This window comes from Corvus hawaiiensis, chromosome 26, assembly GCF_020740725.1.
Source record: "Corvus hawaiiensis isolate bCorHaw1 chromosome 26, bCorHaw1.pri.cur, whole genome shotgun sequence".
In the NCBI taxonomy this organism is placed as follows: domain Eukaryota; kingdom Metazoa; phylum Chordata; class Aves; order Passeriformes; family Corvidae; genus Corvus; species Corvus hawaiiensis.
In genome coordinates, this window is record NC_063238.1 from 5,781,653 (window position 1) to 5,803,840 (window position 22,188).

Consider the following 22,188-nt stretch of genomic DNA (forward strand, 5'->3'; position numbering starts at 1 on the left):
TGTAGAAAGGTGATAGGGAACACAACTGAATCCTGAAGAGGCCATGGAGCTTCTATAGGCACCTGTATTTTCTGGATTTTAAAATTTCGTATTATCAATTCTGTACAGCAGGAAAAGGAAAATAGATGCCCTGTTTTTTATTGAAGGAAAAGGAATGCCTTACACTTTAGCAAGCCTTCAGCAGGATTTTGACCACTTCAGACCACCTATATGATCCTCTAAGGGCCAAGCCTAAAATCATCATAACTAATTTTATGTGATGAGACTTTCAAGTGCATTTTGATATAGATCTTAATTTTTACAAGTCACAAGTACCTAGACAATCCCATTGCCTTGAAATTAAAGAAGTCAGATCATTAATTTGCCCTTTTGTGAATAGGTAGTACTGTGCAAAACTGAAATACAGCTACTGAATGCAGTCAGGGACAGTTTTAGGCAGTGCCGTGGTCAAGGCAATTTTCATCATGTTAATTTAGGTGGGAAGTGACCAGTAACTAGTAGTAGTAGGTGGGGGAAAAGTGCTCACAGACTAGGAATACAGAGGTACAGTCAGAATTATGGAAGGAATTCTACACTGGGATGGGATCTGGCCGTTGATGTAAGTGCCACCTATGTAAATGCCAAAGGATCTACAGTGCTAGTGTTGGCTTCTCTGTTTGTTCTCAGATTTACTTATACTGCCTTTGTTTGAAACAGAGAAGTCCGACCAGCAGTTTCCTGTATTTTAGTTGTGCCAAAGTGATTTATAGCAGCTGAGGAATCAAACACAAAGCAATTCCATGAAAAACCATTTGTCAGGTGCCCTCCAAAATCTGGTATTTTTATGCAGTTTTGGGTCATGTTTATTTTGTACAAACTGTCATAACACTTTTTAAATTAGTGTTTGTTATTTTAAGGCCAAGTGTACAATCCTATATTGGATATATATAAAAGATGTAACTAATCAAACATACCACTGTGTTGTGCACTGGAGAAATTATTTTAGTGCCTTAAAGTCAAACACATTTGTGATTTTTCCTTTTTTATGTTGATTGTTGAACACTATGAATTATAAATTTAGGTTTTAAATATTTATTATGTTAACTGATTAAAATTATTTATTATTCTGGTGTTCTAAGAAACTGAGAAAACTAAAGACAAAAATATATTTCAGCTATTGTGCATACATTACAAATTCTGTAATTACAGAAAAAAAGTTTGGCATTGCTCTGGTGGCTTAAAGAAAAATTGAGATGATATTTGATTAAACGACAGAGAAAAAATAGCACTTCAGAATTTTTGCTGTTAGGATGAAGAATTTATTGTATGTACAGTTAAGCAACTCTACTGTAGATGTAGTACCTCTTTCAAGAAAACGAATACAGTAATCAAAATAGCTCTAGCATGGAAACTACAATACAGACTGAAACTTGAGTAAACCAGAAATTAGTTATTTGACGCGAAAGAACACAGAACTAGAAACAACAAATCGCAGTTTGCATCATTAACCAAGGACAGTAAAAAACTGTACAGTACAAGCAACACATTACAATAAGTTATGACAAATAAGGCAGTCTTTCTCATTTAGGACAAAAGGGATAAAGGGAAAGGTATTAAAATCTCATAAAACCACCATATCTCTTTTCCATCTCTGGGACTTCTTTGGAATAAGTTTCCCCATCTTCTTCTGAAGGGAGAATGGAGTCGGCAAAGCGCTTAAGAAACCCACCATATCGTTTCTGGTAATCCAGCCACCACTCTGGTCTGCCCACTCTTCTCATGAAGCCACCGTATCTCTTTTGCAGCTCTTTGGCCTCATCTTCCAATTCAGGGCTGCGCTTTATGCTTCTCATGAAGCCTCCATATCTTTTGCTGACATCGCCGTCATTTTCATTTATCTCTCGATAGTGCGCCGCTTCAGGGTTATCCCCTGTTCCTAGAAGCTCCTTCAGCAGATCAGAGGAGTTGGCAAGGGCATCATCATCCGAGTCTTTCTTCATAAACCCTCCGTACCTCTTAGCCAGGATTTCTCCTCCATTAGCTTCATCCTCTGGTTCTGCCCGATAGAGCTCATCCATTTTCTTCATGAACCCCCCATATCTTTTCATGAAGCCTCCATACTTCTTCGCAAGCAAATGGTTCTCATCCAGCTCTTTCTTGTCTCCTGGAGAAATGTTGCCATCCTCAGAAAGATCCAGCTTTGTCAGTTGCAAGAGCTCCTTGCAGGTCTCCCAGGCTTTGGCAGAAGGCAGTTTTCCTTCACATTCTAGTGTACATGCCTGAAAAATGGATGTGGTTTACTGAGAATGATTTGATAGAAACAATCACCTCACTACCACCTCATCTTAGGTTTACTTGTTCATAAAAGAGCAAGAGTGAGCCTCTCTTTGTGAGTGTCTTGGAAGAACTGCTCTTTGTGAACAGCTGATTTGGTACCTGCCTGTTTTGAAGTTCTTCATATCCCTCTCTGAAGGACAAGCTAGTCTTCACTCTAGGAAAGAGACTACCAGATAATATGAATTGTGGGTCCTCTATGTCAAGGCTGCCCCTATGATTCTGTTTCAAATGAAGTCACAAGTACAGTTCCTGTATCCCCCACACACTTATGTGAGTTATGATTTTTTTTATTTTATTTACTACTGGAAAGCTAAAAACCAATTGTGGCTTGCTTTCAGAATGCAGGTGTAGAAAGTGTATTCAATCTTCATAATTAGAAGTATCATTCAAAAATTTTAGAAAAGAAGTTGCACAGCATGGTCACTGCAAAGAAGCCAGCTGTACTGTACTGTTCAGTGTTTCAATGCACTGCATAGCTTCAAAGACTGCGTGTTGCCATTAGTTTCTCTTCATGGAACAGATCACTCCAACCTGTATCAATAGAATGTAGAAGAACAGGCTCTCTTAGGGCAGGATCAAAGTTCCATTTTTGCTAGCTGGAAAGCAGCGACCATCAAAGGGAAGGAAAAAATCCTAAGCTGTGTTGTTTCTGAATGTACTGAAAAAATTTCAGGCAAAGACATAAAAAAAGCTTTCAGTACCTTATGCATACTGATAACCTGTATTGTGATGATAATAACATAGATATTAGCTACTATTATCTCTCTTGTGTCAGGAGAATTTACTTCTTGTGGAGCCATTCCCTTCAGTTGTAAAAAAAAAGGTAATCCAGTATTTTTTCTTCTTGTCCATGGTTTTCATACCACAATAAGTAAAAATCATCAATATTTTCAATAAGAGAAACACTCATTCTGACTATAGCTGATGTGTTCTAGCTCGTTGTCCACTTCATTACCTGTCTCTTGAGCCTCACTTTAGTCTGAAAAATTTAAATATGATTTTTTTTCATGATCACAAGAAAATTAGAGGCAGAGATGTATTTTGTAACACAATAATTTAACATGCTTATTACTATATATTATAGTCATGCTGTAAAGAGAATAAGATTTCAGCTTCAGTCCGACTCTGGAATTGCTGTAAATCAAAGCAGGAATAGGTCTCTACCTTTCTCAGTTAGTTTTAATAACCTCCTGTTGTCAGATGAACATACTCCATAGGTGTGAACGACCAGGTACAAAGTGAAAAGTCTCGTATCTTACAAATACAAGGCGATAAATTCAGTTATCATGTTACTAGACACTAATATGTAGAAACAATAGTTTCCAAGAATTGTTCATACATGTTTAACAAATACAAGGTATGCTACATTGGTTCTTCACCTATTTAGCTAATAAACATTGTTACAGAACAGGACTTGGATTCTTTCTTTAATGATTACTGAAGGTGTGCAAGAGAGACGATCAATACAGACATGCAGAACATATACTCCAAAAAGCACATATCCCTCTCTCCATAATGGCAAACTACCACTTTTTTTATCCTAGTTGACATTCAAGGTAAAGTTTGATTGAAAGCTAATGCAAGGAAAAAAAAAAAAGTAGAGAGAACTATTCTGCCAGCTGTCCAAAGAATATTGCCCTTCTGTGCCTGCTATAGTTAAAAGTTCTTGAGCTTCTGGAGTAAGTAGGAGTACTCAATGGTTTCTAATTCTGTGTAAGGATAGAGAGCCAAGTCCTTCCTTTTGCATGCTCCCAAGTAACCAGTGAGTGACATGATAGGGACAAAACTTTTCAGATCATTTAGATGCGCCAAGACACATCATGCCTCAATGTGCCTGTTTTTGAGGTCAGGAACAACTGATGCCACTGGCAAAGTACTTGGCAGCCAGAGTTCCCACCTTCTTCAGGGAGGGCTGAGGGACCCCAGACTTTCACTGACCCCGATCTTTAAATTTCAAGTTGAGTTGCCTCTGTGATTATTCTTTTAAATAATTTCAACATAATAAAAATTACAGATAACCCCCACCCCCCAGTCCCCCTCATTCTGGACTTATCATGATTTGTCTTAGAAGCCAACGTCTTTCACAGGCATATTCCTAACGCCGTGCAGCACGTGCAGAGAGGAGAAGCAGTGAAGGTAATGCTACTCAGGCTTCAAACTCACTTTTTTTTTTAGTGAGATTTCAGGCAGATCTTTTCAGCTTGAGAGCTATCCTGCTCGGAGAGAGCTCGTCTTACAATGGAGCCAGCGGCCGAGGGTCGGAACCCTCCCTCCTGTTCTGCTCGGCTTCCCTCCGTCCTGCCAGTGCTGGAAGGGCCGGCAGCGACCCCTCCTTCCCCTGCGGAGAGATGCCCTCTCCAGTCGGACTTCCCTTCTTTTTTACGTTTTCGTTCGGCCTTTTCCTTGCCCCCCGCGGGGCTGCTCGGCGCGCGGTGTCGCTTGTCCCCGTCCCCGAAAGCCGCCGCTCTCCGTCGGGCAGCGGGACGGACGGACAGACGGGCTGAGGGGGCTCCTCGGGGCTCTCTGGGTTTGTATGGGCGCCCCCCGCTCCCGCCTCGCCTTCTCCTCAGCTCCCCGAAGCCCGCTGCTACCTCTCTCCCCCCTTCAGAAAAAGGTCTTCCAAGCGATCCCGGTCACTTCTCCCACTATATGTTTTTCTTATTTCTCTGCTTTTCCCCGCTCCCCTTTCCTCCCGTCACAGTTAGCGGGGGCGGCCCGGCCGCGGGGATTCCGGGGCACTGAGGCGGCCCTGGCCGCGGTGCCGCTTACCAGGGGGTGGATGCCGGCGCGGGGTCCCAGGCGGTAGGCGCAGGCGGCGCAGTCGCGGCCGCAGTCGGCCCGCGCCCTCGGGAGCAGGCAGGTGCTGAGGGCCAGCAGCGAGCAGCCGAGTCTCAGGAGCAACGCCATGGGGCTGCAAGAAGGAGAGGTCAGCCGGCAGCCGCCTCCTCCCGCTCCCACCCCCGGCACTGCCTCCCCCAGGCTCGGAGCAGAAAAAGGCGGCGTGAAAGGGCTCAAACCAACTCCGCTAAACTCACGTTTTTTGGAGCCGGGGTGATTGCCCTTGCCAGGTAACCGGGAGCTTAAACTAAGCAGGCACTAGGCAGCTGCAAGACAACACACCTGCGTTCGGAACAGGAGCGGACCCGGAGGATGAAGCGCCCGGAAGATCCCGTCTGGTCAAAGTGTTCGTCCCCAAACACTTTATCCCTCCCTGCCCGCAAAAGCCGGCACCACAGGGGGAGAAGAGACGCACCGCGGAGCGGGACGGACGGGATCCTGGTCACTCCCGGGAAGGGTTTCCCACCGGGACGCCCCGAGAAACCGCCCCGACGCCGGCACCAGCCCCTGCAGAGCCGCTCCGGCCCTCCCTCGGTCCCGACCGCGGGCAGAGCAGCTCACTCACACACACGCTGCCCTCGGGGCTCCCGGGAGTTGCCAAGGAAGATGCTGCTCCTTGCTGAAGCCTCGGCGTCAGAGCCCCTATTATTTATAGCGAGACCGAGCAGCCTCTGCAGAAGCGCCGGGGCAGGCAGGCACAGCCGGGGGCTGCTGGCAGCTCCAGCGAGGGCGGCTCAGGGGGCGCCGAGCCGAGCCCGCTGCCGGGGCCGGGCGCACCGCTGCGGAGCGTGTGCGGGCGGCGGCGGCAGCACTTTATAATTCGTGACCGCGGGGACACGGCGGCCTCCCCCAATCGCCGCCGGGCTCCCGCTGACGCGGCGACTACGCCATCCCCCCCGGCACCACCGCCCCGCCGCCAGTGACTCCAGCGGGGCTTGGGATGAGGGGGTGTGTGTGCCCCTGCCATCGGGGAGGGGGGAGCGGGGAACCGGCGCCGGGAAAGTTACCGGGGGAAGTTTTCACCGGGGGTGGGCGGGGAATGAGACATCGCGTGAGTCATGCGGGGGTGGGCGTGAAGGACGGGGAGAGGCGCCCCGAGGCTGGCGGCAGCACCTCGGAGGTAGCCCCACTCCCCGGGGCCGCGGATGCATGTTCCCGGCAGAGCCTCGAGCAACGCGGGGAGTGGAACTGGGTTTGGGAATTTTTTTGTTTGTTTGTTTCTTTGAGTTGTTTGTTTGTTTTTAATGATTTTTTCCTTCTTTTTTTCTTCCCTCTCTGCCACCCCGCCAAACCCCCAAGCTACTGGTGCTGAGGGTCCTTGCCGCACGCCTTCTGCCTCTGTCCCTGAGCTTCAGGTGTAAAACAGTTCGGGGGAAGCAGATTTTATTAGACCAAGGAAGAAGTTAAGGATTTTCATTTGAAAGTATTGTAATTCACAAGTAAGGGTAGATTTGCATTGTTGTCTCTGTTTTGGTAACCAGGAAAACACAAATAGGAAAGAACCAGATAGAAGCAAACTTCCAAGCACCTCTACAAGGTTCTCAAGCACAGCAGCCGGGGCTGCTCACTGTTGTGCTCTGACTGATATCTTGGGGAACAGGCACAGAGCAATGACACTGATCCCTGACACTTCTTGTTTGTAGAGGGCTCTGCTCCAGCCATGCTCAGCTGCATTTCTTTGACTGTCAGATGCCAACTTCTACTTCCAGCCCCAAATTATTTATTTCTAGCTGGTCTATATTAACTCAATTTTCTTCCAACATTGTTCTTCAGTTAAGAGAACATTTTCCCTCGTCCTGGTGTGTTTCTGGGGTGAGATTATTCTCTTTAGTCCTCATTTTGCTGAAGTGACCAAGCTGTGCTCTTAAGCAGTCCATCCTAAGATGCTATCTGAATGTTCTGCTGTGCATTTGCTATGGTTGGAGTTCATAATTTCTGTGCATGAGTGATAGGAACAGAACACACTATGTCAGTTGAAATTTCATTAGGACAATAATGCGTAATTATGTTCCCTGGAGGAAGAAGACACCTCACCTTATACCTCCCCAGGTCTCATTTGCCTTTCCTGATGCTGCAGTACATTGATGTCACACACTCACTGAGATACAGCCAGATCTTTATCCTTTAGAAGTAAGATGAAATCCAGTACTACTGCTGTATGGAAACCGTGCTTTTTGCCACCTTGTCTTTACATCAGCTATCAGACTCAGCTTAAGGATGCTCAAATGAGTGCCTGGATTTTCAGAAATACATCAATTCAAGCCAAAGGCATTGCTCTTGCCTGTAATCAGCCTATGTGAGAAGAGAATCAGGCTCTCTGTTTATGCAGTAGTATCAGCCAACTTTGTAAGTGAACCCTCAAGAGACGAGCTAGACATGTTAAAAATCATCCCAGTGGGTATATTTATGTTAGCATGTGAGGGATCTGCATTTGGAACAATGAGCAAATTGCTCTGCCACTGAATCAGCAGAATTGCTATCAAGTTTGTTCCTGAGCTGGTTAGGGAAGAACTGACTAACTCCAGAAGTGACACATTTGGTGTCTCTTTTGTTGTAAAGTTGATCAGTACAAGCTTTTTTGTGATGGACATCACACATTAGTCCTCTGGGTCACTTACTGACTCTCAGCCCTGACATCATTTATTGGCTTGCACTCTGTCAGCATGGTGTGACGGGACACACACCCCAAAGGCGTCCTGACTGTTCCGCCAGCAGCATACATCCCATCTCCCTGGGCTCAGAGGCTGCTGTTTCATCATTCTGCACAAGAGCATCTGTGCTCAGCTGGCTCACTCAGCTCCTCAGCCTGCCATACCCTTCAGTACTCTGTTTAATGTCACCCATCGTGCTTAATCTGTTCGTGATGAAAACCAGCCAGTGCTAGAATCTCCCTCTGTACAGAGGTGCAGGTAATCCCTGTGGGTAAAATACAGATTATAATAGGAAAAGATAAAGGATGAAGTAAGACTAAAGCATATAAAAGGACCAAATAAAAGGCTTGTAAATTTTGTGTAGAAGTGAACTAGTGAAGAGGGTTATTTTACTGTGCATAAGCCTTTTGGCTGATAGTGGGAAACAGGGAAGAGGAAAAGATGGGAAGAATCTAGTGTGAAATGCACAGCTGCAAGGACATTTGCAGCTAGTGAGAGAGAGAGCAGAGGTATTCGTGTACAGCCAGGACTGGACAGAAGAAATCCAGCTGTGGCTGTTGCAAGTACTACAGATATCTCTGATTCTTTGGTTCATCTGCTTCTCCTTATCTGTTGTTTGCATCTTTAGCTGGTTCCTCTCTTTCACTGATCCTCATCCTACATCCTTATGGAGGTTGTAAAGGGGTCCCCAGGGCCTGACTGGGTGGAGAGTGGGAAGAAAGTGCCAGCTGGGCTCTTGTTTTACCCTTTCCCGTAGTGCCTGCTACATAGAATCCTTTCCTTCCTCCTGAAACATACTAATATTCACAGAGGATGCAATACAAGAAAGGAGTAATGCAGAGGATATTTCTTGAGGAGCTCATTTTTTCCAGTGTCAGCAAATGAAAGCTCTGTAATTCCCAGTCTGATTTCAGTTTTGTAAAGGGAAAGTATTCTTTGCAGAGAGAAGATGAAACCAGGAGAGAATCTAGAAATTTTTGCCAAAATAATACAGAGAAAAAAACTACATAAGGAAAATTACTCACTGTAGGCACGGAGGGTAATATTTCCTCAGCAATGGCGAAACAAAGCAATAGGGAGGCAGAAAAAAACACTTTCCACAGCAGTAAAGACAATGGCTTGTTGTTTGCTACTAATGTTATAATAAAAATGTCCTGGTATTGATAAAAACTTTGGCATTTGTGTAATCCAGAATTACCACAGACACCAACTGCTTTTTATCTGTCATGAAAATATACCAGCCGAAAGAAAACTGTTTTTACAACAGTAGTGCTTACAGCGCCAAGGGCCCTGTTGCCCTATGGTTTGTCAAACACCCAGACTTAAGGTAGAATGAGGTGAAGCAAAGATGAAATCATCTTCATTTTACTGATTGAGAACACAATGTGAAGGAATTTCTGAAGTGTAGCAAAAAATGAGCAGCTGAGTTCGAAATGAAGTCTCTCTTAGAATTCACATCAGTATCTTTTCTGCAGGACCAGCTTTCCTTTCCAAACTATACTCATCATGCTAATCAAGCTGCTACAAAGTCATTAAATGAAGATTAATTATTATAGATACGAAATAAACATGCTTTTAGCACCTCATCCAATCCTTCTCACAACAGAGAGCCTTTTTGATAGAATTGAAGAATAGGGAATGTAACGCAGCACGTTGATTATTTTCTTTAGCTCAGTGTAAAAGGTCACAGTATTTCTTAAGATCAGACAGTCGGGTTCATTTACCTCAGCCTAAATAGGCTTAATTTTTAATGGAAAAGTATATAACTGGTATCAGAGCCAAGAAAGATATTGCAGGTCAACTCTCCTATACCAAATATAATCAAAGTCATTAAAAGACATAGGTTATTAATCTGTATATACAAGACATGCGTTGCTACTTTTGAAATATCTTTGTTAAATTACGTCCAATGTAAGCAGAGAGGAACTGTAATACAGAGAGATAGTCAATTACAGCTGCTATGGCATTGCCTAAAATGTACCTTTACAGGACAGAGATGTTCCAGTACTTCCCAGATATCCATGTATTCCTTAATAAATGTCTAGGTGTATCATTTAAGATATGAAGAAGAAAGAAAGATCTCAATGACACAGACATTCCTGCTCAGAGCTGGTGAAGGCTATCTTGTGTGAAGAAGTGGAATGCTAAACTTTGTGTCTCAGATGAAGCTGGCTCTCATTAATAATATTTTTGCCTTTGAACAATTTACACCTATTTTAGAAGGCAAAACCATGAACAGATCTAGTGGCAATAGGGTGATATTTTCACTGAAAGAGCACTGACAGTCGCTGTCTAGTGGTTGATGCCATGCAGCTTTGTAATGAAGGAGGAGGCTTCATGCTACTTTATCTGAGTGAAATAAAGAGTGATGCATTCAGTATAAGCACGCAGCAAATCCATTTTTTATTGCATTTGTTTACCTGTGATTGTATCAGACAAGGCAAGAATGAAGCAAATAATTTTATACTGTTCTATGGAAATACATGCAGATTCACTTTATAACATGCTTCTCTGTTTCTCAGAGACACACGGATATGTGCACTCCAAGATTTCTGAGATCAGGCCTGAACTGCAGTAAGTAGAATGTGCTGCAGAGTGAGTAGAACAAACTGTTAAAAAACCACTCTAAACGTATTTCTTCTAAAAGCATTGTTTTTCTCATTTCCACAGAGGCCGTGGGAGAGATATTTCCAATAAAATAAGAGGAAAACAAGGTGCTCGGTAGCAGAATAAATTGTGATGGAATGCAGACACAGTGATTATTATTTAAGACAGTAACTACTCCACATAAGTGGAGCGATTTATCCTAATTTTTTCAATTAAGAAAACTTGTTCATGAATTACAAAGGAAGTATTAGGCTCCATCTATGAAAAGGATTGCAGTGTCTACTGCATATGTGGAAGGATTAGCTGAAAACTGTAAATGAGAGATTTTGATCAGTCATATTAAGAAAAGCAAACAAACAGAGTCTAAACAACATATCTGGGGCACAAGTTTCAATTATTTTCTCATTATTCACATTGAGGCAACAGAATCTTGGAGCTTTTTCTCCAGTTCCAGCCTCACATTTTCATTGCTAGTATTTTATTGCCCAGTTGGGGAGTGCTATGTTCACAGTTTAGCACAATATCCAAAGCAAGTTGTTTTTGCAGACTGAAGCTGTAAGGAGAGGCTGATGCTTTACATGCAGACAAGGTAAAGGCTGGCTGGGTTTCTCCTCGTGGGCCACAGCTTGGTGCTGCAGGGCAGGCAAAGGTGACTTGAAACTCGCCTGTTTTGGGCGCTTCAGAAGTGTAGCTTAAAACAGTGCTGGTGGTTGCTGTGATTTCCAGCAGCACAACACAGAGTGTTTTTTGGCCAAGCACTGAGCTCTCCTTTCCACTCCCACAAGGGCCTGAGCACGAACTCTCTTGTGCTGTCTCCGGGCCATGAAGGGAGCAGCAAAGGGCAGTGTGTGCTCTCCCTCTTCTGCTGGAGGGATCCCACAGAGGTGATTGGGATACCAATGAGGGTCGTACTTCATTTTGTTATACCTCTGCTGGAAATTCCCTTGTCCATGGTGGGGATCTGCCACAGAGCCTGTCGTGGCTGTGCAAGCAGCTTCGAGCTTCTTGTGCTCTTACAACATAACTTGGTCTAACAGTGGGCTAAATTCCTCAGACACAAAGGCAACTTTACACTCATTTAAGATAGAGTCCACTCTAGATTAGCTACTGTCCCAGTTGTAATCCCCATGGAATTGGAAATACTCCAGCAGATGACATTCATGAAAAAATGGAGTGGGAAATGTGCATAAAACACAGGGTTCTCACAAGCACCATATCAAACATCCATAATTTTTCTTTCAAGGTAAATGATTTTCAGTTGTTTCACTCGAATTTGGCCCCCAGATATGTTCCAGAAACTATTTTCCATAGGGAAGGAAAGGTTCAATTTATTGAGTTATCCAGCTAGGAAGGGGAAGAAGACGCTGACATAAAAAGAATCCTGAGAGCATTTAAAAATGAAATAAGAAACATTATCATCACATTCCCTCATTGTACACATATTTGACCTGTTCTGCTGGCCATTGTTTGTACCTTTTTGTGCTCTGCATTTCTATTAAACAACCTGGAAACCGAACTCTGACCTTCCCCTCCTCAGATTATTTTCCTTTTCTTCCAAGCTGCTTGCTTTATACTTGAAAGTAATTTCGTTTCTCCTGCTGCATAATTGAACACTTCAAAAGCTAAAAAGTGACCTCAGCCAGCTGAGCCCTTATTGCTTTTGCTGTAGCGAACTGGTGAAAATATTTCATGAAGGTTGAAGCAACGAATTTGACTGGGGTCTAGGTTTAATATGGAGATTGAAGACTGAAATGAAGAGAAGTTGGAAAGATGGCTTTGGAAGGAGAAGAGTTACCACATTGAGTGAAAATGTAGGTGCAGTGACAGTGCAAAAGAAAGGAAAACAAACAGATGTGATAAGACATTTTGATTATTTTGAGATGACATAAATGCATTGGAGAAGATTGCCTTGTGGTTGACTCCTTTCCCAACTTGCAAAGGGATATCATGCATTTTGATTGTTTTATGTCTTTGTTATTATGATATCTAGCTTTTCCTTTGTCAGCTTGAAAGTTTGAAAAATTAGGGTGGCAATCACTGCTAAAGTGGAGGTACAATACAAGGCTATTTTTAATATAAAAATGCTCACAATAACATTGTCACACAGCTGACCAGCATTGTCTGTCTTGGCAAAAGCTTTCTGTGCCACCTCAAAGTGGTGAGTTCACCTCTTCCCTCTAACGTTAAGTAACTGCTACCATTTAGGGCCTGATAATAACGAGCTTCGCAGCATCTTGCTAGGCAAAGCTATTGATGCAATTCATAGCCTTTGACTGAGTTAATTCAAAGTGTGAGTTATAGCATTTATACCTCTGAGACAGGACTAAAAAAAATCAGGTATTTCACACTTTTTGCTTAGGGAGTTGAACTTCCTTTGGAGTATCCCTTGTCTACAGTGGTATCCTAGGATTTAAGCAGCTGATATGTTCAGACACATATAAGGTAAACAGAATGATGTGTCCTAAGATCTCAGAAAAAAAAGACGGAATATAAAAGAATACAACTCTCACAGTGGTAAAATACTAATGTATTTTAAGCAGTAACAAGTTGTACTTCAGCTTGCTCAATTGCATCAGCACCTTATGTATAGATAACGACTACTGCAAGCAGAAATTCAGAGAAAATTGGAGTCTAGGTTGAGGTAGAATGGGGAAAGTCACACTCGGGAAGTTTTTATGGGATTAGGCTAGTTTATGTCATTAAACATTCCTCAGGCTGATTATCATCCTCTGTCTTTTCCGCTGTTGCCTGCTGTGCATTTGCCACTTCTCTGCAGGCAGCAGTGCTGATCAGTGCCTGAGGCAGACACTCCACCTGGTTCTGAGAGCATCCTGGTAACTGCCTTTCATCCTCACCCATATCTTCAGGGTGGGGTGGAGTTTATCATGGCACTCTGTGACTAGACATAAAGCATTTACTGTAATGAGGACTACTCTCCAAAAATGCAGTGGTATACTGCTGCTCAACTGATCAAAAATACCACCGCAAACCAGTGGGAGGAGATGGAAGGCTTTCAAAGAGGTCTGGGAGCTTCTAGGCAAGGCTAACCACTGTCACCAAGCTGTCTGTGCAGCTCTTGGCTTCAGCCCTTGGGGATAGAGCTGTGTATTGTCTCACATGTGCTTTGCTTCCCTTTGGAGATACAATGTGTATACTAAATCCCATACATAAGAGCTGGCTGTTGTTTTGAGCCTTAGCCCATTGATTTTACCCCTGTTTAGGCAGTGCAGAAACATATAGGATTACCTGACAGTGGAAGGGTTCCTGCCAGGGAAACAGATTTTATCACTGACAGAATATGCAGGCCAGTTGCCTTCTAAATATATCTGAGGTGTCAATTTCTTTTTCTCCATGGTGCATTTCTGCTTCTGTTAGGAGAATGATGGAACACTCGGCAGCTGAGCTTCTGGTTCTTCTGTTAAGACCATATATGAACTCAGAACAGAGTTGCAGATGGGATGCCCAATGTGACTTGCATGCATGTAAACAGAGGTTTGGTTTTAAACATGTATTGCCTCCTTGATCTTGTGAAAAGAACCTGTTCACTTTGTTTGAGTTGTGATTAATGTCTATTGTGCAGTTACCTGAATTACAAATCAGAACATATGGAAGTTGTGGGGGAATAGTATCTGAAGCGGAGTGATCTAAGTATTAAATAATTGCCACTTCTATGGATCGTTGCTTCTCAAACATCATATTATAATAGACAGCAATTACAGTACAGAAAAGAAACTCATGGCATTAGTACTCCTGCTAGTATTTATTCTCCAGCGTGCTCCCTTTTGTTCTGCTTTTTTTTGAGTGTGAGGAAAGGGTTACAGGTAATCTACTGGCTATCTTGAGTGAACCCGAAACATCAGCATTTAACTAATTCTTTAGAAAAATAACCCATGAAACAACAAGAAATTTTCAGTACTCCGCCTTTCCCTGCCTGTTCAGAGCAACCTCCTTGCCTAATCTTACTTAATCTCTACCTATTAAGATCTGTCGTCTCAGTCCCATGAGGAATCTTTCATGTCTGAGGAGTAAAAAGTGTCACCCTTTAGAAACTACTGCCAGCATCTTGGTGGGTCCAAATTCATGTAGCTACAGTTCTGCCATATTTTGTATTCTTGATGAAGTTCAAAACTCCTTTTTCTTGTCTATGTGCCATGTACTCATGTTAATATTTTTCCAGTCTTCCAGTTTTTATGGCAGTGATCTTTTTACTTGCTATGCATTATTTGATTTAATTCCATTGCAGACAATGATTTTTAACTACTTTATTATAAAGAAAAACCACCAGAAATGAAGAAGAGAGATGCAGGATGGTGAGCACTGACATTAAACCGAGCTAACATCTGATGTACTTTTCAAGAAAACCTTTAAACATAATGATTGTCCCCCAAAATTAAACTGCATATGAGGTAAGTGGTGGCACCCCTACTGCTTGATTTGGTTAAAGACAGTTGATTTAATTATGCTGTTGGGAAAAGTATATCAGTGCATTAAGGATGTTTAGGAAAGGTCACTCCAATTCTTATTTTGATGCTTTGATGCACAGTTTATTTCAATAAGAATGTACCTATAAACACATAAATATTTATACATTGAAGATTAGCCTTGAAAAACTTGTTAATTCTGTTAATATCAGCAAACATCTTAAAAGAACAAAAAAATTGATTTCTTTCAAAATTCAGTACAATTTTGATAATTTTTTTTAAATCCGTAGGCATCCCATCCAAGAATCTCAAAGGCTTTGATTTAGTCAATCTCATTCTTACAATGGCATTACTCTCTATGTGGTTTGGGAGTGAATGTAATTCCTACTGATGCGAGTTACCTGAATTGCTTTCTTCCTAATAAACTATCCAGAATTTTCTTCATATAACAATAATTTCTTCTGTGTATATGCTTTGAACTTTTCTGATGCTACTTTGTCAATTTTCTCTAATGTCCTTAAAAATACTGGGGAGGTGAAGCCTTCACCTGAAGAATGACTACAGGTTACTAAACCTCTCAAGAGTGACATTTGCAAAAATTTGACATTTCTTTGTAATCTCAGGTTTGTACCTTCATGAGTAGTGAGACGACCAGAATTTTGTGATTCCTTTTTCTGTGTCCTCTTGAATGACATTTCCCATTTAACATTTACATTGCTGCATCTCAGACAGCATTATAGAATAGACAACGATTTCCTTTGCTGACAAAACACAGTTTACGTGGCCACATTTCTAAGTGTGGATGTGCATAGATTTCGAGGACTTCTGTTGTCTTGTACACAAAATACATGTGCTACAGATTCTGCTGAATTTTAGTTCAGCTAATTTGCAGTGGTGTATTTATTTTAAATATACATAAACAAGCAAAGCAATTTTTCATATTGAAATCGGTATCTACATTTATTTTAAAGAAATCTATAGCCCTCTGTTGCTTGAGTTTTACTCCATCACGCTCCAGCTTTACTGCTTCTCTTACAGATGACTCCTCATGCTTTGTGTTGATAGGGAAAAATCTTAGTTCAATTTCTTGAAGTTTAATAGCAATTCTGTAAAAAAGTCTGAAAAATGTAGGTAATGGCAGTTAATGATCAGGAAATGTTAACTGTCTGTCACTGGAATTGTCTATGAATACAAGAGAGCTATGTTCAAGAAAATGTTGGTAGCATCATGGATATGAAATTTTATTTCCATTGATTAGACAATGATGTCTTTTACTGCTCAGGGATGGGAGACAGAAAATACAAACTTTTCATAACTCAATTTTTAAACTTTTCCATTTTAGCAGAAGCAGCAGAGAGGCAGCAGGAAGCAAAACAGATGAAGTAAAAAATAAATATATGTGATTACAGATTTCAGTTACAGCAATCAGACCTTTGCCTAACATGTCTACATTTGTCAAATCCAAGACAAACTCCTTAAAGTCTCATGAATAATTTGGAGCTGCAGTTTGCAAGGCTCAGTCAGGCTAAGGTTATCTTGGCTGTAAATTATTTCTCATCCATCACTCCCTGCATCTTGGTTTATTGCAAGACAGATTTGATAAGGTAGGATTACTTTCACAAAGGATGGCTTTCCTCCATTTCAGTCTGCACATCACAGCCTGTTGTATGTGCTCCTTAAACTGAAAAGCAATTTTTTTGTTGAGTAAATAGGTCAATATGGATGTTTCCATATCACCTTTGGAAAGTGACCTAGATCTAGGCAGCACATTATCTTGTTAAGTCTTGCCTAACAAACAATAAAAATCTCAGTCACAGAAATATGTTGATTATTCTTATTTTAAAGATGACTTTCAAGGGATGAGTGTCTATTTTATTCATCATGTGTGGGTCTTTAAACCAAATGCAGTCCTGGAAGTCTGCAACATAGCATTGCCTGTCTCATCCAAATATGTAGGAAAGAAAACAGCTCTTCAGTCCTGCTGGCATGGAAAAATGGTGGAATAAATGGGCCACTGACAAAGTTAAAAAAGCCACAATTTGCTCAGGCTGCTTAGTGAAACAAGCCGCTTTTGAGCCAACACGAGGGAAGCTTCTTGTAAGCTGGAGTGATGAAATGGCAGAGGATACTCTACACAACTTAGTGGACGCTCAGAAAGAAATGGTGGCCAAACAATGTTGTTCTAGCCCCGGCAGCTTGCAGGCACAAAGAAAGTGCAGGAACACCCAGAGATTAAAGCATTTTTAATGGTCATTATTGTGCTTTTGTGGAGTTCTGTGGCTCAGGAGCATCTTTATCATTTCTAATTCATGAAGAATTTAGGTTTCATCCAACTTCTATTTAGTTTTCATAGATTTTAGTAGTTTATGTCAAATATGCCAGAAATTCCAATCCAGTTCTGTTGTGTAGTGCTGCAGATACTGCAATTACTTCCTCCCTCTGAAATGCAGTCCATGGGTGAGGTGGTGCTCTTGTGTGTGAACAGTCTGTGGCTGGTTGTTGTATACTGCTCCCTGAAGAAACAGTGCACACATCCCTGTGTTCAGCTAATGCTTTTTGCCATCATTATCTTTATTCAATATACATAAAGGGATTTACATTCTTTTTTAATGAAGGAGGTATTAAACCAAGGAGTTAGTTCTTGCATTTTTATTTGAATCCCATGTTCAGCTCAGTTCATACTAGCTGGATTTTAAAGACACAAAGCCTTTGCAGCTGCTAAATAAATGGGGCTAAAGCCATGCTCAATAAGTCCTTTTCATTATGAAATACCAAATCGAAATGTTAGATTCTCTTTTAAGTTCAACCCTCATTCTTCTGCCCTGAAAAGCAAAGTCATCCTATTTTTTGTTGTCAGATGATGAAGAGTCATATTTTTTTAAAATGAGGTATGATAGCAATAGAAGAAGAAAAAACACTCAATGTCCTCGTATCATAGATATCAGGAAGGATTAATTTTAACAATAATAAAAAGGTCACATTTATGACATTTCAAGCTATCACAAGCATAGAAATTTTTATTTTCGAATAATCATCATATAAATTAATGGTAAGGTCTAATAAGTATCTTCTTGAATCATATACTTCCAGTAGATTCCATGAAAATAGCGCATATGTGTTGTCTTGTTAAAATGAAATTGGACACAACCTCATTAAAAACCTCAAGTGTTAAATCTGGGGTTTGTGAAATGATTTTCCATGTCATTTCCTTTTGCATCTTGTTACATATAGTCAAAATTGTCTACTTAAATTTCCTCTTTCAATTCCCTGAGTTCTAGAAAGACTCAGATTCTATTTGAAGTACTTTCCATTCCTGTGTACATCCATCAAGAACTGTCAGTCGGATGCATAAATTCCTTGAAAGGACGTCAGAATGCAAGTTATTTAACTTTTTAAATCTGTTATTCTGTTATTCTGAAGGTGAGCCCTGCAAAATATCTGGGAACTTGTTTACATTTACAACAAAAACATTTTTGTTTGCTTTTTCTGCATTGCATTACTACAGCAGATTGCCCTTCAGGCTATGACTTTGCTCCTAAGCACTGTGGTATTTCAATAGCAGCACTTGTGTGGGTGAGTGGGGATTCCATCAAGTCTGCAGAGTAATTCTTAAGGACATTTTTCAGCTTTCTAAATTTTCATTGTTGTTATTTTCTGCAGTTTTTAAGACCAAAATTGACTACTAAGGCTAATTCTACCTTCTTGTCATCATAGGCAGTCGACTTCACCCAGTTGTCCTGTTACACGGCCAACACCTTGGCTTTAGAAGAAGCATATTGTTGTAATGGTATCCAGTGGGATAGAGTGCTCAGATTATTTTCAAAGTTTTTTTCCAGTAATTAACCTCTTTCCCCATAGTTAAGTAGCGATGCCTAATTTTTAATTTAGATTAGTTTTGCTTAGGGTTCAGCTCTTGATCCTTGTAATCTTCCTTCTGCATATTATGCAGCCTTTTCTGTCTGATGTTTTCTTTCCAAGGTAGTATTTATGCACTATAATCAGATCTTTTCTAAATGTACTTTTTCAAATGAGTTATCAAGATCTGTCTTGTCTAGTCTGTCACAGTAAAGGATTTTGTCCAACTCTCAAAGAGGTTTTTTAGTCTCTTTGTTTTCTTATTGCCTTTAGAGAGCATTGATCCCAGAAGTGGACAAATCATTCCAGCACTGAACTTTATCAATGTTGTTATGTTAAAGAAGGAAATAAGACCTTTTTGATATAATTCTTTTGTGACATTGACAAGTGTAGCTACTTTTTTTGGTCAATGCCACTTAGTTTTCTATTGAATCTGCAATTACTTCAGCTCATACCTGAAGAAATACTCCCCCTGTCTCTAGCATGAACAGGAACTCCAGCAAATATTTATGATAAATCAAATAACCAATGGGTTTTTTTCCCACTCCAATATTCTTGGGAATGGCAAGTGCTTAACTGTCTACAGATTCCAAGTTTCCCTTAAAAAGTGGTTAGTTTCCTCTTGCAACACTTCACCTCTCCCAAAAATGTCTTAAAATCAAGTGTGTCAAAACCCCTTTCTCAGGGCAGGAAGAGGGATGGCTTTTTGTGAAAGATGATCTAAATTATGTGAAAACTTGGCAGATAATCTGCAAGTTTAGAAAGCAAGTGCAGAGATAGGAATGAGATATGAACCCTCTCTGATGCCAGCACTGAAAGGAGAAAAAGGCTTCTATATATTTCTTCATCCCAAACTAGTTTCAAAATTCACTCTCAAACTCTACAAGCCAGTTGCAGATATTCTGATTAACACTGAATAATATTTTATGAGATTTGCACTGATTTCTTCAGAACCACACATGCAGCACCACACTGCCCAACGTGACTCGAAATTAGAAAAATTTGGCCCCAAAGAAAATGACTCATGCTCATCTCCCTTTGCAAGTTATTTTAATAGTGAAGCAATTAGAACAGAGCCTGACTATTTCTCCTGTTTCTTTCTCCCCAGCCCATTGAAAGCTCTCTTTTATGCCAATCCACTGGCACCATGTCCAGGTAGATGATGGCTATCTTGTTAACAAGATGATTAATGATTTTATTCCAAGTACTTAACATTCTACACAATCATTTTACACAGTTGTCAGATTGAAAGATCCTAAGCACAGTTTTTGCTACTTAAATACTAAAAAAAAAAGCTTATAGCATTCATTGAGAGATGAAAAATGCAGAAAGTTTATAAATGCTTCTCTATATTGAACAAAACCAACTCAGGAAATGAACTTCACTGATCTGAGAACAGTATCTGTCTTAAAGCCTGGGACATGCAGCATCCTGTGTGCTCCCTAGTCAGCCCTTTGACAGAAAGGAAACAATCATGGAGAATGGTTTTGAGAAAAGTTCTCAAAGTGCAGTATCACAACATACTGTATGGTCCATTCACTTAAGAGTTGGACTTGATGATCCTTGTGGGTACCTTCCAACTAAGAATATTCTATGCATCTATATTCTATTCTTCGAAGGGGGGTGGCCAGAAAATACTTGTGGTTTGTAGAGATTTGTGATTAAGTAACTCCTATTTTGTGACAGTCTTGATAATTATTCTTTTCCTAGTACATTTGTAGAAAATAACTTGATTGCCTCCTACATCTGCAATACTGTAGTCAGAATTTCAAGACTGCTGAGCCCTTGAAATCAATAGGAGCTGAAGATAAGATGTGGTTGTGAAATGTTGGTTTTCTGAACTAGAAAGGTGTTTAACCTGAATACTGGTGACCTTTTGATGGGAAAAAATTTAAAAAAAGAGCAGGGGTCTGGATAGACACTGATGCATTTTCTCTTTGTCAAAGCGAAGCACAAGAATTCATTATCATAATTCAAGCTAATTTTTGGATTTCTTTTTCCTGTTGAAAAAAAACCATTTTCCTTCTCTCATCCTAATAAAATGAGTCGTTCTGGCTTAGACTAACAACCCATTTAGTTCAACATCCAGTATCCCACTGTGTCCATAAGTACTCAGTTACATCACTGTCTAGGAAAGTGTAAGAGCAGGCCAAGCATTTGTAATAGTTCCCTCTCATATTTTCTTAGCATTTAGTTATTTCAGCATGGGTGCCTCCTAGCTGGATTGGTTCCTGCGTGTCCCATAGCAAAGGACTCCTCTCACATGAGCAGCTTTCCTGGAAACTTTATCAGTTTTTAGTGTTCACAGGGTCATCTCTCAGGAGCTCTGCAGATATGTTACTCCACATATAAGGGACTACCAGCTTCCCCTAATCCAAATCCCTTTTTAAGATGATTCCTAGCAGCTTCATTTGTAGTTCTGATATGAGAAGAGGCAGTGAACAGTTGAATCCTATCTGTCTTTTCCAGATCACTAATGATTTTGCAGTTTTCTTTTGTCTCTCCATTAATATTTCATTTCCCAAATGTAAACACATTAGTTTACAAAACAGTTCCTCACAGAGAAACTGATCTTGAACCTGATTCCCCTTCCTGCCCTGCTATGAAAGTTTTTCAGTTCTGTATATTTCTTAAAGATGAGAAGATCAGAACTGTGTTGTGTTAATGGTGTGGATGGACCATGGATTTATACAGAAAAGTTTTCCTCTTATAGCATTTATAGGGATGCTTTCATTAGTTTTGGCTTTCCTATTTGCCTTAAGAAATCATGGGTGTGAATGTTGGGAGGATATACAAGAGCTGATTTAGGAGTACAGGGGGAAAGTTGTGCATGTGTCTAACAGCATTTAATCATGCAACTGTTTATCTGCTTTCTGAAGTACTTGCTTATATGCTTAGAAGCTGAAGACATCTTTTCCTTCTTTTGGGCTGAGATATTTTTAAAGACTGCTGCACACATTGTATGTGTACAAGAAAGCATGGCTCAGTAGCATTCCCTCTGCTGTGTACTACTGCCACCATCACTCCTGTTGCTTGCAGCCATGTTGAGAGGCGTATGAGCGGTGCTCTTGCTCCATACATTGGCTTGGTTCTTTGGAAGACATCTGTCAAACACAAATTAATTCAAATTTGGTTTTCATATGGGCTCAGATGTATGCTTTTTTTACAAAGACATGGTAGGGTAAAAGTAAAATTCATACCAAAATGTGCAGATTAGACTTTTTGCTATATTAATTAGAGAGCAGATGGACTAGTTTTCTTTGCATTCCTGTACCTGTACTTGACAGAAAATGTAGTTCCATAGCACAAATAATACTGTAGTTTCATGATTTAGTTTTACACTAGATACTAGTTCTGCACAAGCTTTACAGTAATAAGCTGCTACCTTATTGTTGTCTGGTAGGCAAAGTGAATAATTGGAAATGTAATTCCAAGCTTCACTGGCAGTAAGAACAGTGCTTGTTTTGTAAGCAGGATAATGTAGAGACATGTCAAAGCAT

The 22,188-nt window shown here is 40.9% G+C and overlaps 1 protein-coding gene across 2 annotated transcripts; it reads right to left on the bottom strand.

The window, feature by feature from the left end:
* Positions 1-1,275: 1,275 nt before the first annotated feature.
* Positions 1,276-5,952, bottom strand: PENK (proenkephalin). Of its 2 annotated transcripts, none has more exons than XM_048287048.1 (3): positions 5,720-5,952; positions 5,086-5,227; positions 1,276-2,258 (listed from the first exon to the last, which is right to left on the bottom strand). In XM_048287048.1, the coding sequence occupies exons 2-3, from the start codon at positions 5,221-5,223 to the stop codon at positions 1,593-1,595; spliced, it is 804 nt and encodes a 267-aa protein (XP_048143005.1). In that variant the 5' UTR covers positions 5,224-5,227; positions 5,720-5,952; the 3' UTR covers positions 1,276-1,592. The 2 variants fall into 2 exon arrangements, with proteins under 2 accessions (XP_048143005.1, XP_048143006.1); XM_048287049.1 differs by lacking the exon at positions 5,720-5,952 and adding an exon at positions 5,570-5,674.
* Between the last annotated feature and the right edge of the window lie 16,236 nt (positions 5,953-22,188).

Bases quoted from the DNA above. Each gene is read 5' to 3' on its own strand.
- PENK (XM_048287048.1), bottom strand. From the start codon at position 5,223: ATGGCGTTGCTCCTGAGACTCGGCTGCTCGCTGCTGGCCCTCAGCACC. The intron at 2,259-5,085 runs GTAAGCGGCACC...TCCATTTTTCAG, and splicing joins GCGCCGGCATCCACCCCCTG to GCATGTACACTAGAATGTGA.